Below are 15,641 nucleotides of genomic sequence, written 5' to 3'. Positions count from 1 at the left end.
TAGGAACGATTAAATATGATCACAAATGATTTAAGATAATATCATTTCATATCGAATTATGATGTCATTTATTATTCTTTTCGTAGGCAATAAACTATTGAATGTACTTCAACTTAATCCAAACATCAAACTTTGCTAATGACAGAACACTGGACACTTTTGCCTTTAGTTTATCATTATTTAATGACACATTTTCATTGCTGATGCCGAGACTGAGAAACCAGATTGGTAAGAAACACTATACAGACTCATTATAGACAATAACCAACAATGTGGAATGATGAGTATTTTCTATGTGGGAGGATATTCTTTCCGATATGACGGGTCTTGACTTATCAGCCAGTATGTCTTGATTTCTCCTTTGCCCTGAAAATGAATGAATCAGACGCGATATTTTGATGAAAATGTGTGAATTATCTTGTCAAGGAAGAGAAATCAAAATATAAAAAAGTGCGGACCTGTTCACAGGGAAACTGGGGTTAAAGGATTCTAATTGTACGCTTGCTTCGATCACTGATAACGATTTAAGCTAATCATTCGTAACTGCAGGCTATGTATACTTGGAATTTTTAATCAATACTATGTGCAAAATATCTAACATCGTATTAAGTAACATCATAAATGGACCACACTACCCGAATTATAAAAGCTAATTTTTTTTTACAAGTACTTACCTTCATAGCAACTAGTCCACGTTCGACCAATGCATAACCACCGATCTGATCCAGTATTTCTTTACACCATGGACTCACATGTATTTTAAGCGCTACAAAGTAAAAAGGGATATGTTTTACGGAAAGTGAAATCAGATTTTATGGACAAACTATCATCGTTAGATGCAAAGAAACTTCCATTATGTTGAAGTTTGTTCTGGTCATCAGATTTAGCATGATCCGCAAGACCGTTTTAGTCATTATTCGGCTACTTTACAAATATTTATCGTCGTACTTGATGTTTGCCATTAAACGTAGCGCCAATTTTCGGCATAACAACCACTGTTTGATACATTATCAGCATCTGATAAGAAGTGTCATCTTACCTAAACCGTTGGATTGCATCCTAGATGTGGTGTTGATAGTGTCACCGAACAGACAATATCGTGGGTTTGTAAGACCTATGACACAGGCAACGCACGGACCTGAAAAACAGACAAGTAAAGGGGGGTTTATAGGAAAACGGTAAAAACTTCGGGAAAACAGATTTCCTAGAGCTAAATCTATATTTCCCTGCCTTTACGTAGATAGGTTGAAAGATGTGATAAAAAGAAAGTTGATTGAATTGCCCAAGTCTTGGAAATCAGTGACACAACCGTAGGTTTCACGAATTAGATTTTTAGAATAAGCTCAAAAGTTTTGTAGTGTCAATGAAATGTCCATCATCAATCTAAAGATAAAGATCACATAGCTACATGTCAAGACTTTTCAATGATTCCTTACTGACCTGAATGAATGCCAATACGAAGTTTCAAGATGTCGTCAGGGCGATGACGTATCTTGAAAGTTTTCACTGACTCCAAGAGGTGCAGAGCTGTAGAGGCAATCATTCCAGCGTGGTAGATTCCATTTTTGTTGGGTAAACCAGACACTATGACGTAAGCATCACCTATGGTTTCCACTTTATATACATCGTAGTTTTCGATGATACCATCAAAGAGGGTGTATAAATCATTGAGCAAATCAACAACCTGCAATGTAGAAATATAGTGAAGAAAGTCACTAAAAGTCGAAATTTGAAATGATGAAACTTCAACATTTCCAGAAAACTTTAATAAGAGTAAAACAGTCAGTGCATGGTGAGATAGTCCATCCCCATTCAGGAACACAAAGCGATACATTCTGTTCGTGGAACAGAATAGCATACACTCACAAATACTTAACGGGCACTTTGGAGAATGGAAAGGCATAAAGACTTGGCTCAGAGTGGTATCCACATGGCAGCAATGGCCATATCCTATCGATTACATGCATCCGATTTCTTTGAAAACTTTATATGTTGTATCTATCAGGAGTTATGTATCTATTAGATGGATAGATATACGGGAAGATTCATGGGTTGGCCTAGGGGGCCTAAAGAGTGAAAAATCAATGGCTATATTTTACTTCGTAATTTTGATTAAAATCTACACATGAAAATAACAAATAGGAATAGGCCTACTTGCATATATTCAGTGTAGGAAGAGGCAATGAGTAATGTCTCCAGTTTAAAAACTGAATCAGAATACTGTCGATACGTGTAGGCCTACAATTGGATTTTTAAAAATCTTTAAGGTTCCTAGAGAAGGCTTTTGAAATGCATAAAACGTTTTTACGAAAGTCATTTATATTTACCGGCACATACTCATAATCACGGTCGGCTGGCACAATGTGTTGTATGTAATCTTGATCATGTTAAGTGTAATCGGGTATGGTGGTATTCGTGGCGATTGGAATACTTTTGACCGTAGACATCGCAGGACATCAACACCTGAACAGTACGCGTTAAATTTAAAGCGCATGCGCCTGATTGTTGCCGATTTTCTCCCTTACCACCACTGGAGGCGCTGTGCATTCCAATCGATACAGACACCACCGTACCCGATTACACTGAGGATTTACACCACATTGCGCCAGCCGACCATGCTCATAATAGAGAGGTTTAGTTGCACCTGACGCGTTCGTCTGACGGCACACAGTGACGTACGTATATCCGTGCTAATGTGCGATTTTTTTAAATTTAGTTGTGCGTTCCCAATGATTTTTAAAGGAATGTTGTCGAGACGTCAGATAAAAAGTGGAATGACACTTCAACACTTCGTCCCTGTCGCGAAATCATAGCAAGTACTTCTTGTACTGGTGCAAACTCCAGGAAATATCGTGTATGAAAGATGTTTGCTAATTTACAATGATACTTTACGAGGTTGCTTGTCTAAATTTACGATAACGCCGAGAAAATCTAAAAGAAAACACTACATATAATTATGATTACGTGTAGAAGTGTTCTTTCATATTTCGAACCTCTGTACCATACGTACTGGACGTCTGGTTATCACGTGACCAAGACCCTTCGTGTAACTAAGGAACGTAATTACGTGTAACTAAGCCTGTACGCGCTAATGACATACAGAAAATGAAGACGCCGGTGAAAGGGCTACCTATAGTTATGACGTCAAAATTTTCTCACCTGGTGTGGTGTACTGTTAGCAGACATGGCTGAGAAACCAACAATATCAGAAAAGTACACGGTGACGCATTCATAGGATTCTGGCAATACAGCAATTCCTTTGATCAGTTGTGCCGCGATGGATCTGCAAGTAAAACCGGGGCTTTATTATAAACTATTGTAAGATAGGTCGACTGATGATCCTAAATTCTCGTGTGGATTATACTCAAACTGATGACCATTGGAGACTTTCATGTAACGACCTGTAACTTTCTTTGCCACCAACAATGATACAGTCGTATCCATGGAAGGAAATATAATTTTACTTTTGTAAATAATACATTTTAGAAAGACGTCATCAATTTAACTTCAGGACGAGTGTACTGATGCAAATACATTTATTTTACAAAACAGTCATCAAAACTAGTTGGTGATCATTTGAAGAATGCATGCCTATTTACTGAGCAAATTATTGTTAATTTGACATGTAAGCTACAATATGAGCTACTATATGCATGATGGAAGTACTTACGTTGGTAGCATTCGGAATAACAATTGCTGCGTCTTTTCCTTTTGGACTTGAAGTTCTTCAGTTCTTTCGTCGACTAATTCTTCAAGATTGTCTGTGTATCGTTGCATGATATCGATGACGTTGTCCATAATGTTTTGCTTCCTGAATGGAAAATATAAATTCATCATATAACGTCATCACTTTGACGCAGTCAGTACGATTCACCGAAACAATAGAAAGAGGACATGGACATAGCAAACGTGCATATACTTATTCCTATCCATTTCTATGGTAACTAGACGCTGTCATATAATACACATTCAGGCTACTGTAAATAAGAGAGTTCTTTTGGGTGCACACTAGACGATGTGATGCAATGAAGAGGAGAATCGTTGACTAGCTTGGAAATACACCACCAGCTTGGATTACACTGTAGTGTTGAGTAAACATACCGGAATACCATGGCAGGAAGAGTACCGATTATGTCCATGTGGACATACAGAAGCTACTACCATTCATTTACCTGGCTAACAGAGACACTGTTTTGCTTAAAACACTGACTAAGTAATATTATTCCCGCCCCTCGTCCCCGCTCTATCTCTGTCTCTATCTGTGTCTGCGTCTCGTCAGTCTATCTGTTAGATCGTTCTCACTGCCACTGTCAGTACAAGTCGAGTATTGCAAGAAGAGTTTGCCTGCTTTTATAGATAACTCCATGTTTGAAAATCGTACGACCTATCACATGAATCACCCGTTTCACTGTAAAAACGTTTTAGGGTGAAAAAAGACACTTGGCAATCTATTAATATTGAAAACGTCACGGATACCAATAAACTCAGAAATCTTTCTGTATGTGTCTTTGCACTTATTCTTATGGTAGTTTACCCATACTTACATATTATCGTGTAATGTCTTCAGCATTTGTCGAACTCCAGTAAATGTTGGACGTTCCAATGGATTCTCAGACCAGCAAGCTTTGATAGTTTCTGTGGCACATTCTGGTGCTAAATCCTCAATATCAGAAATGAACGGTCTGTACGGTGGTTCTTTTGGATCTCTTAACAGTTCAATAATCTCTGAATTCAAAACAGTCAACAAAATGGATCAATAAACTCATATCAACCTAATTTAAGTCAAATCACACTACATACAAATCGCTGCACTGGTTACCAATCGCTTCTTGTAGACAGTACAAACTTTCAACAGTTTATTTCGACATTGTTTCAGGGACTGGACTATACAATATCTCTCTGACTTTTCAAATGTATACTCCTTCAAGGCACCTACGTTCTTCATCTAACACACGTCTTTTTAGAATGCCACGTGTTGCCACAATCCTTTCTCATTTAAATTAGGACAGAAAACTTGGAAAATCTATTTGTAACTGTTAACCTATACCATCTGAATTCCAATATTTCATTCCGCAATGCTCTCAAAACACATTTCTTAAGGGAGTAGTCTAGCTTTTGTCCTGCGCATAGAGCTCCATTTTGAGATTACGCACATAATCACCATCATCATCATCATCATCATCATCATCATCATCATCATCATCACCCTCATCATCATCATCAGTCATTTGTGCTCGAAGAGGCCGACATGAAACAAACCATTAATGCGACTATGACATTCTTCGTCTTCACTCACACAGATCGCAATATTTCATAGAGCCAGAATTTACAGTGTTTCTTTAAATTTGAAAGTACTTGAAATGTGCAATCCTGCTGAGACATCGTCTGTCAGAATAGTGCAGTGTTCGGAATTAGAAGTATACGTTTCGTGTAAAATCAAATATGTTATTTTTTTTAAGTGGGAAAAACGTATGTCATATATAAGGAAGAAGCTGGAACTGACGACGAGTGTTGGCGTAGAACTTGAACTTTTTTATTGAATACGGAACCATTGCCAGGCCTCACGGCCCAGCCGCTGTTACATGAATCGACCTGTGTGTCAGAAGGGCCTAGTTGGTCCCAGTTCTTTCCTGTTTCGGTCACTCCACACAAAGGACTGACCGTAGTCCTGTCTCCCCGTGATTTTGTCTGAGTCTGTCCTATTTCGTTAAGTCATACAGGGATCTTGATTATAGTTCACAGATTTAATTGCTCTTGTTGGTGCATGTGGTTTTAACAGAGAAACGGGAATTCATAACAATTGTTCGGATACATTAATTTATTCTCTGAATCGACAAATAAACAATAAAAATTTCTGATAATGACTACATTAGTACAAATTCAATATTTCAAAAGAACAAAATTTGACAATGTATGCAAATCGTTTTACTGCTTACCGCTGGGATCTTCATCGTTTAAGTTGTATGGCTGAGAACGTGAGTAGACTTCAGTCACTATAATTGCGAAGGAGTAGACATCGCCTTTCTGTGATCCAGCAGCAGGCATGTTGTTACCCTGCCTAAGATGTTCTGGAGCTCGCCAAAACAAACCTTGAAATAGACGAAAAGAAAGGGTAAGACTGCAATTTTAGCCGATGATCTATTTGGTAGATATACAACTATAGACGTAGTACTAATTCTGACGGACGATAGCGCTAAAAGAGAGGATACTTTCTTTGATTTACGAAAACGATTGAACAATTTTAAAATAAAGCCGTGTGTAGAATTTACACTGGAGGTTCAATTGTTTATCATGGGTGTAGCGCTTTAAGGCTTACTAGGTTGATCATTGCTCCATCTTGATACAGTCTCATATACGCGGGATGGGACATAAAATTGAAAATACGCCGTTTTCGCGATTGCAAATTTATGATTCAAGATCATTTACTCTGCCCTTACTTCTGCAGTGTGCGTCTTCTCCAAGTTCTTCTTTCTTTTGTCCAGATTTGAATTCATGAAGACCGTAGTCTGTGATCTTTAAAACCCATCTCTTGTCGACAACACAATTGGAGGATTTCAAGTTACCATGGGATACGAGAGCGCTATTGTGAATATAAACCATTGCTTTGACGATGTCTGTAATTAATGATGCTTTGAACATGTTGTCTAAGTCGATGCTGTCGTTTTCTAAAATGTCCTGCGAAAAGTTAAGAAAGATTCCATCAATAATAGGTGTCACGTGATATCGGGGTTGTGGTAAAATGTTTGTGGAATTCACAGCAGTTGAACTTGAATTAGTGTGTTATATGTTGATGTATTTGACAATGCATTAAATTCAATCCTACCTGTAGACTGCCCTTGGAGCAGTACTCCATCAGTATAGAGATATTGGGAGCATCAGGGCATGCGCCGATGAACTTGTTAATATTATTATGGCGGAGATCTCTCATCTGTACGGAGGAAAGTATTTAGAAATTAGAAGGGCAAATATTGAGGCAGCTCTTTGAAAGACTAATTCATTCCCATACGGGAACAGCAATGCCATACAAATTTTGGCGAGAGATAGTTCTCTGTAAGTAAGATTAAAGATTCTCTTATTAAGCCAAAACTTTTGTTGTCAACAAAGAGATTATCGGTATACGAAAGAAACCACGTGGTGATGTAACAACACAATAAGGTTATAAATTCTGTTTAAATACTTCCAATTATCAAGGTTTTCTAAATATGCATCTTCCATTTTCCATTTCCAAATGGAAATGACGGTAAACTTAAAGAAGACCAAAGTAGTGGTATTTAAAGCTGGTGGTTACCTTGCAAAAACAGAAAAATGGTTTATAATGGAGAAAAGTTAACGTTGTGTCGTATTATAAGTATTTGGGTATTCTGTTTTCCTGTAGGTTGCAGTGGACAATGTCCACAAAAACACTTGCACAACAAGCAAGAAAAGTACTAATGGGTATTATTAGAGCGAGTAACAAGACAGGTCGTTTTACATATGATACTTTTTTCAAGATTTTTGATTCAATGGTGTTGCCAATACTGACCTATGGCTCAGAAGTATGGGGTTATGCAAAATATGATTATCTTGAAAGAATCCAGTATTTGGCATGTAAGAGTTCTTGGTGTTTCAGGTAATACCCCAAATGTTGCAGTGTTGGGAGAGTGTGGCAGATTTCCAGTTTACTTGTATACAGCCAAAAAAGTGTTAAATATTGGTGTAAACTTTTAAAAATGCCAGAAAACCGCTATCCAAGGAAGTGTTATGAAATGCTATATCACATTGATAAATCTGGTGTCAGGTCGAAACCCACATGGATACACCACGTAAAAAACTTACTGTGTCTCTGTAATTTGCAAGAGTATGGGAGCAACAAGAAGTTCCCGATGAGAATAGCTTCATATGTACTTTTGTAGAGAACTTAAAGAGTTATTTGCATGACCATTGGTACAGTGAAATTTGTAGCCTTGATAAACTTTCTTGTTATCGAGAACTTAAGTGTTCACTTACACCAGAAAAATATCTTTCTGTTGTCAAAATTAATGTACACATGTCTATGTTAGCTCGATTGAGATGCTCTTCTCACTATTTGCGTATTGAGACTGACAGAAAATTGAAAAATGATGCAAATGAAAGAGTATGTTTGCTATGTGATAGTAACGAAGTCGAAAATGAATACCATTTTGTTTTACTTTGTACTTTTTTGATAACTTGAGGATGAAGTATATTCCTCGTTATTATTTCAGTCCACCAACAGAAAGAAAATTTATTTCTCTGATGACATCTGATGATCCAAATATAATGCAACGTCTAGCCGCTTTCACTTTTCACGCTATGGAAGTGAGAAAGGAGATAAATGATAATCAATTTTTCTGAGTGTTTGTAATTATCATTTTCCTGTCAATTTTTGTATATTGATGCTAACTATGTTAAGTATGCTGGCCGATGGCCTAGAACTACTGAATAAAGACCAACCAAACTAAATATGCATCTTTCGAGTAAAAATAGTGTAGACAGCATTTTTGCATCTCAATCGGCTACTGGCATGATCATCTTAAAGTAGCCATACATCGCATGTTCTTTGACGATCATCAATGAAATACAAGTACAGAGAAAACAAAGACTAATATAATTAGTTACTCACCAGTTTCAGTTCGATTCTTTGTTCTCTTGTAAGCTCAATTTTGGGTTTGTCAATGAACTTGACGGCACATACCTTGCCCTTATTGAAAACAAAATTTCAAACATGATCAGGTCTTGGCTTTGGTGGTTAGCTTATAGTGACTGGGTCTTGTAAGCTTATATTGGACTGGGTCTTGTAAGCTTATATTGGACTGGCGAAAATAAGTCTGTAATTGATATGCGGCATAGAGGGTCAGCTTATCAGTCAAGACTTGAGAGTTGCTGCGCTGATAGACGTTTTCGTTTCGAAACGTGCATTTTAGTTTTTCACATTAAATTGTATCGTATGAAAGTCGTTAGTTGTAGAGACTTACTCTATATGTTCCTATTTTTGAGAAGATCTGCGCGTCTTCGTCCTTATTTAGCAAAGAAAGTGAACTCAATGCCATGTTTTTCGCAGTAAATCCTTGGGCTGTTTTCTGATCTCTACTAATTTGTAACTCGTCCCAATCAATCTTCCAAACTAAACTGTCCAGTTCAGCCTCGTATTTCTTTTTCCTTGTGAAATGAAAGAGAAAATAATGAGATGACAAAAATCTTGTCACTGATCAAGTCGAACACCTCATCTTCATAGCCATACACTCGTGGCTTTAGAATAGAATGTTCGTTTCCATTACTCACAATCATAAAGAGTGGATATGCTGGTCCATTGTGAACATACATAGTATTGTATAGTTGATCGGCAACTCATACTTTATGTAATTCTTAGGAAATATACAGATCTAAAATACTGTCACATATATTCGAATACCGAAAATACTGATTCTCTGACAAATAGAAATGTGTTACGCCGATGTATGTACATGTACCGACTTAGATGTTGATCTACATCTTAAAATGGTGACCGTATAATAAGATCACTGACAGCGGTGTCTTTCAAGTGGTTTATGTAATTGTAACATAATTCGTTTTCCATTTTTTAAAGATTTGAAAGCCTCGCTCTATCTGCTCTTAGACTTGAGAATAGGTCTTACCTGTAGTAATACGTGGCAATTCCTAGTATGACCAGAACACCGAATACAGTTGCACCGAGAATGATTCCTAAATAATCTGCAACAGATGAAACTGTGATAAGCACCCGAGGACAAATTTATAACATCAGGGTATATTATTGGAACATGAAAAGACGACAATTTGTAAAAATCGTCAGTGAAACACAACATGGTATAAATCTACCACTGAATCATCTTACAGTTATTAATTGGACAGATTAGTACTGTGTAATATGTTTGTTTGCTCCTTGTAAAACAGCGCTTTTGCTGACACGGTTTCGAATGGCGTAAACTTACTTTAAACTTCGGCAAATAATCAACAATGGTTGTGAAATATGAAAACAGTAAACAATCAAATGACATTAACCTTGACACAGCGATCCATCAAATCCACATTCGGGTTGAGCACGTGGCATTTGTCCACCAGGCCATTCTATGGTTCTATCGTTCGCTACAAACACCTGTTAACATCAAAAACAAGATTACTTTAGCATGCATTTTTCCATTAATCGCACGATAATGTCTCTTTACGTCACAGGTTTTCAAGCGTAGGCACGTCTTCAAAATTCAATATTTTTTTCAACAAAACTGGATAGGAAAACTGAGTAGTACTCCGACAAAGGACCTTGGCTTGGGATTGACTGGAGGCCTTGTAGAACGGTTTGTGTACAAATTTCAACAGAAATGAAATTTTGGTGAGAAAAGTACATTTTCGTTATCTTCGAGTAAAGAATAGAAATATAAGAACATCTACTCGTGTCATTCAGTATTCCATGGTATCTTGTAGCGAGAAATAAAACATGGCACAGTTGGCTATTGTACACCTTACCCGAGATTCATCTGATTGGTAGACGAAACTTCCAACCTTGAGCATTCCTCGATCTTGGTTTGGTGTGATACCCAGAGGACTACCATCAGCTTCAAATGCATTTTGGTCCATTATCGCGTAGTTAAGGAGATCGAACTCCCCAACTGCGTTGCCAGAACCATTTAGATGAATAGGTACGTTGGTTATACCTGCAAGGTAGAGAGTGTATCTGGTTTTCTTCAATACTTTTTACACAATGCCATGAAAATAGCAACCCACGCTAACCCTTTCATTTCTTAACAAATTGCACGCTGGCGCCAAAGTCTAAGCTTGCAACCCTGGCCGCCACCAGGACAACCTGGGTAACACTAGTAACCCTGCTAACACTGGTAATCATGGTAATCTTCTCCACATGATGACAACAACCCCGTGATTTACTTGGGCAAACTTTATCATTAAGACAAAATAGCACTACTTTTTTCTTTAACCCTGAAAAATGGTCCTTAATATTCTTCACAAAGTTTGCTCTCTTTGAATCAATAAAAACAGAGGGAAATTGTAAAATGCGAAAAAGAGTTCATGATTGCCGAGTTTTATTAAGATTTGGTAAAGTTACATGAAAACGCACAATTTTCATTTTATTACACTTATTCTTATTCTTGTCACCTATAACATACATTATGTTTATACCAAAGCGTGACGAACTGACAGCAGGGTATCGGAATATAATGTACGCATAATGTAAAAAGTAAAATTGATGTTATTTACACTATCACAATACAAAGCATTAATTTGATTTCGTGAAACACTGTACCTCCGTATTGTAATATTTAAATGTCCATGTCTTATTTAACGATACTTACGTACATTTGTAATATTCCAATCGACAAGATGAAAAAATCAGAGCAATATTTCAATATTTCCATCAATAAAGACGAAGCTTACATGTAGAGAGGTCAAATAAGTAGTCTTTTTTGACATTTTCAATTGACCAACTTCCCAATCTCAAATTTTATAATTCTAAGCATTATCAGTATTGCAATGGGTCACTTACTGTCAAAAGTGACATCCAGGAATAGATGTAAGGTTTCCCAAGCAAAAGTATAATCCAAGTCAGCAGTTATTGATAAATCCACTATCCTCGATAAAATCATAACAGCATCGTAGACTAAAAACGCTCGATTGTCCCACTGCGTTGAAAAATGAAAGACAGAAATATTCATGGATACCTGGACTTCAATTCCGACAAACCACAAAACAAGCAACTGTTGTTTTATATCAAAACAAGGGAAGGATTTTTATTTTCAGTTTATCAATTTTTCCTTGAATTTCGGTTGTTTGGAAAATCGGGGGTAAATCTCAAAAACTTAGTCCCTAGGAAGTAATAACAGCACCATACCTGACAAATTTGATGGAACAGACAATCATAGTTTAAATACACCACAGTTTTCTATGCATCATTTACATTAAATGAGTACTTTACAGTTTTAATCTTTGTGATAACTGGTAAGATGTTATCACATTGATACTAAAATTTGATACAATTCGAATTGAGTAGATAAAGATGACATCATAACCTCCTAATTAGCAAAACTTACAATGATTGGTTCCATTCCAGTCATGATCTCAGATCTGTTTTGCATATCAGACATATATGTTTGAAAATCGTCTTCTAACAGATCAGGTTGTCTCAATTCAATAATCAGTACTGACTTAAATGCCTCTTTTGCAATATCCACCATACTCTCTCCATCTGCAATAAAATAATACAAGACTAGCTCAAGCTGGTGAATATATATGTGTCCACCGACGCATTTTGTCGACCGATGTAGCCTAATTTATATCACTTCCGATGTGGCTTAATAAATCACGTGGAATTGATTTAGGGTACTGAAGTTGAGGAATAGCTTAAAGTTCCCAAATGGTAGAACTGATCTATTTAACACTAAATACCAAGTACTCTCATAAATTAGAAGCTTAAATTTCAACAACGCCATAACATAGTACCTGGACATTTTGCTGAATGTGTTTGGGCCGTTCAATATTGCATTTGATAAAATTGCCTGGAAAATCACAGTAGGACTAACAAAATAATTTTTATTAGTTGCCCAACACCACTCAAACTTTCCATCATTCACGAGCTTATTCTCCAGTGAAGAGATGTAAACAATTGAACCTAAAATTGACGGAGCTACTGTGTGCGGTACTTTCTAAACTGAATTCAAATAGTTTTTCTGCCAAGAATATTGGAAAAATCCTATAACATCAATATAACTTTTACTTGACCAAAAGGTATTCCTCTATATGCAAATACATGACATGGTTTGTCGTAGCCCTGATGTAATGAACCAAAATATTTCAGGGATTGGTTTGTTTTATAACCTGTATAATCTGTTGACATCGAAGGTTGAAATTTCCATAAAGGGCACTGATATAACTGATCGCAAGTGTTGTCAAAATTTATCACATGCTGGCAAATTCTTACATTTAGGGTTACTTAAATCGTGAAATGAGTTGTTTTGCATACGTGACAAGATTTATAATCAACTATTAAGTCATGGATGCTATAATTTATACCAGAGAATAGCTTGAAACATCAGTCACCTCGTCATTCATTATTGTCATATACGTCATCATCAGTCACTGTCATCACTGTCACATGCAAATTATACCAACCATCACCACTACACAGCCAAGCACTCTCACATTTATCGAACTTCCAAAATCGTCACCACATTCACACAATTCAAATTCTAATTTCTTACCAGTGTAGGCTTGGCTTGCCCTGGTATTGTAATCTGTGACAGTTCCTACGATTATGTGGTCACCGTCCAACATCCCCATCTTCTGCATGTCTATTGCAAAATGTCTCAGATCAGACAGAGGCCCGAGAAACAAATAAACTGTGGTTGAAAAGTGAAAGCGCACGTTACACATCATAAGTTGGATGTGTGGAGTACCAACATCAACAAACACAATATTTCTAAGCATCTATTTTGTTTACGGAGCATGCGCAGTCTTAAACGTCAAGAAATACAAGGTGTATACGGAGTTTATCGACATTTTACGAAATGTACTTGAAATGTTTCATCACTTTAGTCCGACCACAACCCTCGTCATGATAGGGCTACCGTCATCAGTGTAAATCGGGATTCAATTCAGTATGGATTTGTAAAAATAAAGTGTAAATATAAAGCTCACTTCTTGTCGTTTTTGCTGTCCTGTGGATGATATCTGGAAACGGTGATGTGTCTTCGCTATGGTGTGAAACATTTGGCGCAAACGACGCATAGTTTTTAATTTGTATGTCGTTATTTTCGAAAAGATACTTGACAGCTTCATACGTGGTTTGGTATTTATCTTCGTCTGAGGCAATTATGGTTGTGACATGCCAGTCTGTATATTGGTAAAGTGCAAGTATTGATTGAGCCACGGTTGAAACGTGTGGCATGACGCGGAAAAACGTTGGATACTCAAAGACCTCTTTGTCATCCATCCCGGCGTCCTCACATACCTGGGAAATACAAGAATGGTGTACACAATGTATATTTTTACGAATCTCATCTAGCTTAGATCGCCAGGACACCATATATCATGGCAAAGTGACAATGGTGATAAAGAAAGCATGCAGAATGGCCAAAGGCAATGCAGTGAAAGTACTTACATAAGCCACGAGAGGAATGAATAGTGAAGAAGCTACTCTTGCTTCCTGGACACAGGAACATCCGGGACCTACGATACCTGCGTAGCCATCTCTCCAAAACTCTGAGATATCAAGCATTGCGCTGTCCGTACTGCAATTGGTGTTTTTCATGCTCCATACTACTGTACGTCCTGTTGAGACAACCGAACAACAGCGTAGGAGATCTTATGTCCTTACGATATAGTAATACGCAGGTAATTTGAACTAAATATTACCCGTGTAAAACTATAACATTCGGTATTCTTTTTCTGTGATTGTTGCAGGACATTTGACATTTGAAGTAGGTTGTTGGCTATAGAAGGACAGAAAATTATACTTACACTTGGTAATGCCTGATACAAAGGTTGTTTCTATTTTCAACGCTCGCAGAGTTTATTGAAAATAATAAACGTGTTTGTTTATCGATAGAGTGACAATAAAGCAAAACTTGAAGTAGAAGTATCTGACCTTTGAAAGCTGGGGCGTAAGTAGGCCTATATATGAATATACTACTAACGGTCCTTCAGGGTCTGATTTACCTCTAGCTTGAATGCGTTTGTTTTCCGAAATTTTGGTGTTGTGTTTGTTGCCGTTAATTTCAAACTGAGCCACTAACCTTGTACGATATTTCTTTCATTGACATGTTTTACCGCCAGATCAAATGCGCCAGGAACGCTGCTTCTGATCGCTACTGATTCCTCACTACCATACATGGGTAGCATCAAACCGAGTTTGACGGTATCGTCTGAAATTGTCGGCGTGCTTTCCCCTACGGCGGCGACGACGATCGCAATAAATAATACGAGGCGCATGCTGACGCTCTATACAAAAAGTCGCCGTTTCATGCCGTCACCAATCACGGGTGTTTGATCTACGCCATTACACGATCGATTTGGTGAAAATAGTGTTAGAATGCTTCACTTTCATTCCCCATTTTTGTACCGCGTTGTTCTGATGTGAATGGAACATATGTATCCTCGAACACGGTGATTTTCCAAACAACGGTAAAACTGCGTGGACGCGATTCTGTAAAATACGAACGAGGCAGTTAGCGCGCGTCATAATCATCTTTATCGGATCACGCACCTTCGAGGATAGGCCGCGTGCGAGATTACGAGACAGAATGACGTTAACAATGGCTAACAATGCCACAACCAAAGTAGTTTCGGCAACTCAATAACTTGTACCATCAGTTCGTCGCGCTTCTTGTCAGAGAAACGCGAGATTCAATCGTTCACCCCATCCTCATTGAGTCCATTTCCCATCATGGGATATCGGACAAATATGAGGATCATAGTTTTGTTATTTGCCGTCTTGGCATTTATGCCAATTTCATCGGCGACTAATGATACGTATAAGATAGGTATCATATTGCCTCTGGGTACCATGTGTTCTGACCACGTCGGGTTCGATGTGGCTGCCGGTGGCGTGCATCTGGCTATTGAAGAGATCAACCAACAGGACTTACTATCAGGTTTGTCTGTCGATTTCTCCCATGTAG

At 37.6% G+C, this 15,641-nt stretch overlaps 1 protein-coding gene across 1 annotated transcript; it reads right to left on the bottom strand.

Moving 5' to 3' along the window:
• Positions 1–291: 291 nt before the first annotated feature.
• On the bottom strand, positions 292–14,952 carry LOC139132655 (speract receptor-like). The gene is made up of 21 exons (XM_070698924.1): positions 14,757–14,952; positions 14,123–14,292; positions 13,660–13,972; positions 13,224–13,361; positions 12,057–12,211; positions 11,513–11,648; positions 10,480–10,667; positions 10,018–10,111; positions 9,633–9,723; positions 8,973–9,156; positions 8,621–8,698; positions 6,824–6,928; positions 6,438–6,675; positions 5,937–6,089; positions 4,545–4,725; positions 3,671–3,811; positions 3,160–3,283; positions 1,441–1,684; positions 1,040–1,138; positions 675–766; positions 292–366 (listed from the first exon to the last, which is right to left on the bottom strand). The coding sequence occupies exons 1-21, from the start codon at positions 14,950–14,952 to the stop codon at positions 292–294; spliced, it is 3,195 nt and encodes a 1,064-aa protein (XP_070555025.1).
• Between the last annotated feature and the right edge of the window lie 689 nt (positions 14,953–15,641).

This window comes from Ptychodera flava, chromosome 5 (assembly GCF_041260155.1).
Source record: "Ptychodera flava strain L36383 chromosome 5, AS_Pfla_20210202, whole genome shotgun sequence".
NCBI classification, from domain to species: domain Eukaryota; kingdom Metazoa; phylum Hemichordata; class Enteropneusta; family Ptychoderidae; genus Ptychodera; species Ptychodera flava.
Note: the sequence above shows the minus strand (reverse complement) of the source record. Positions and strands in the feature narration are given on the sequence as shown.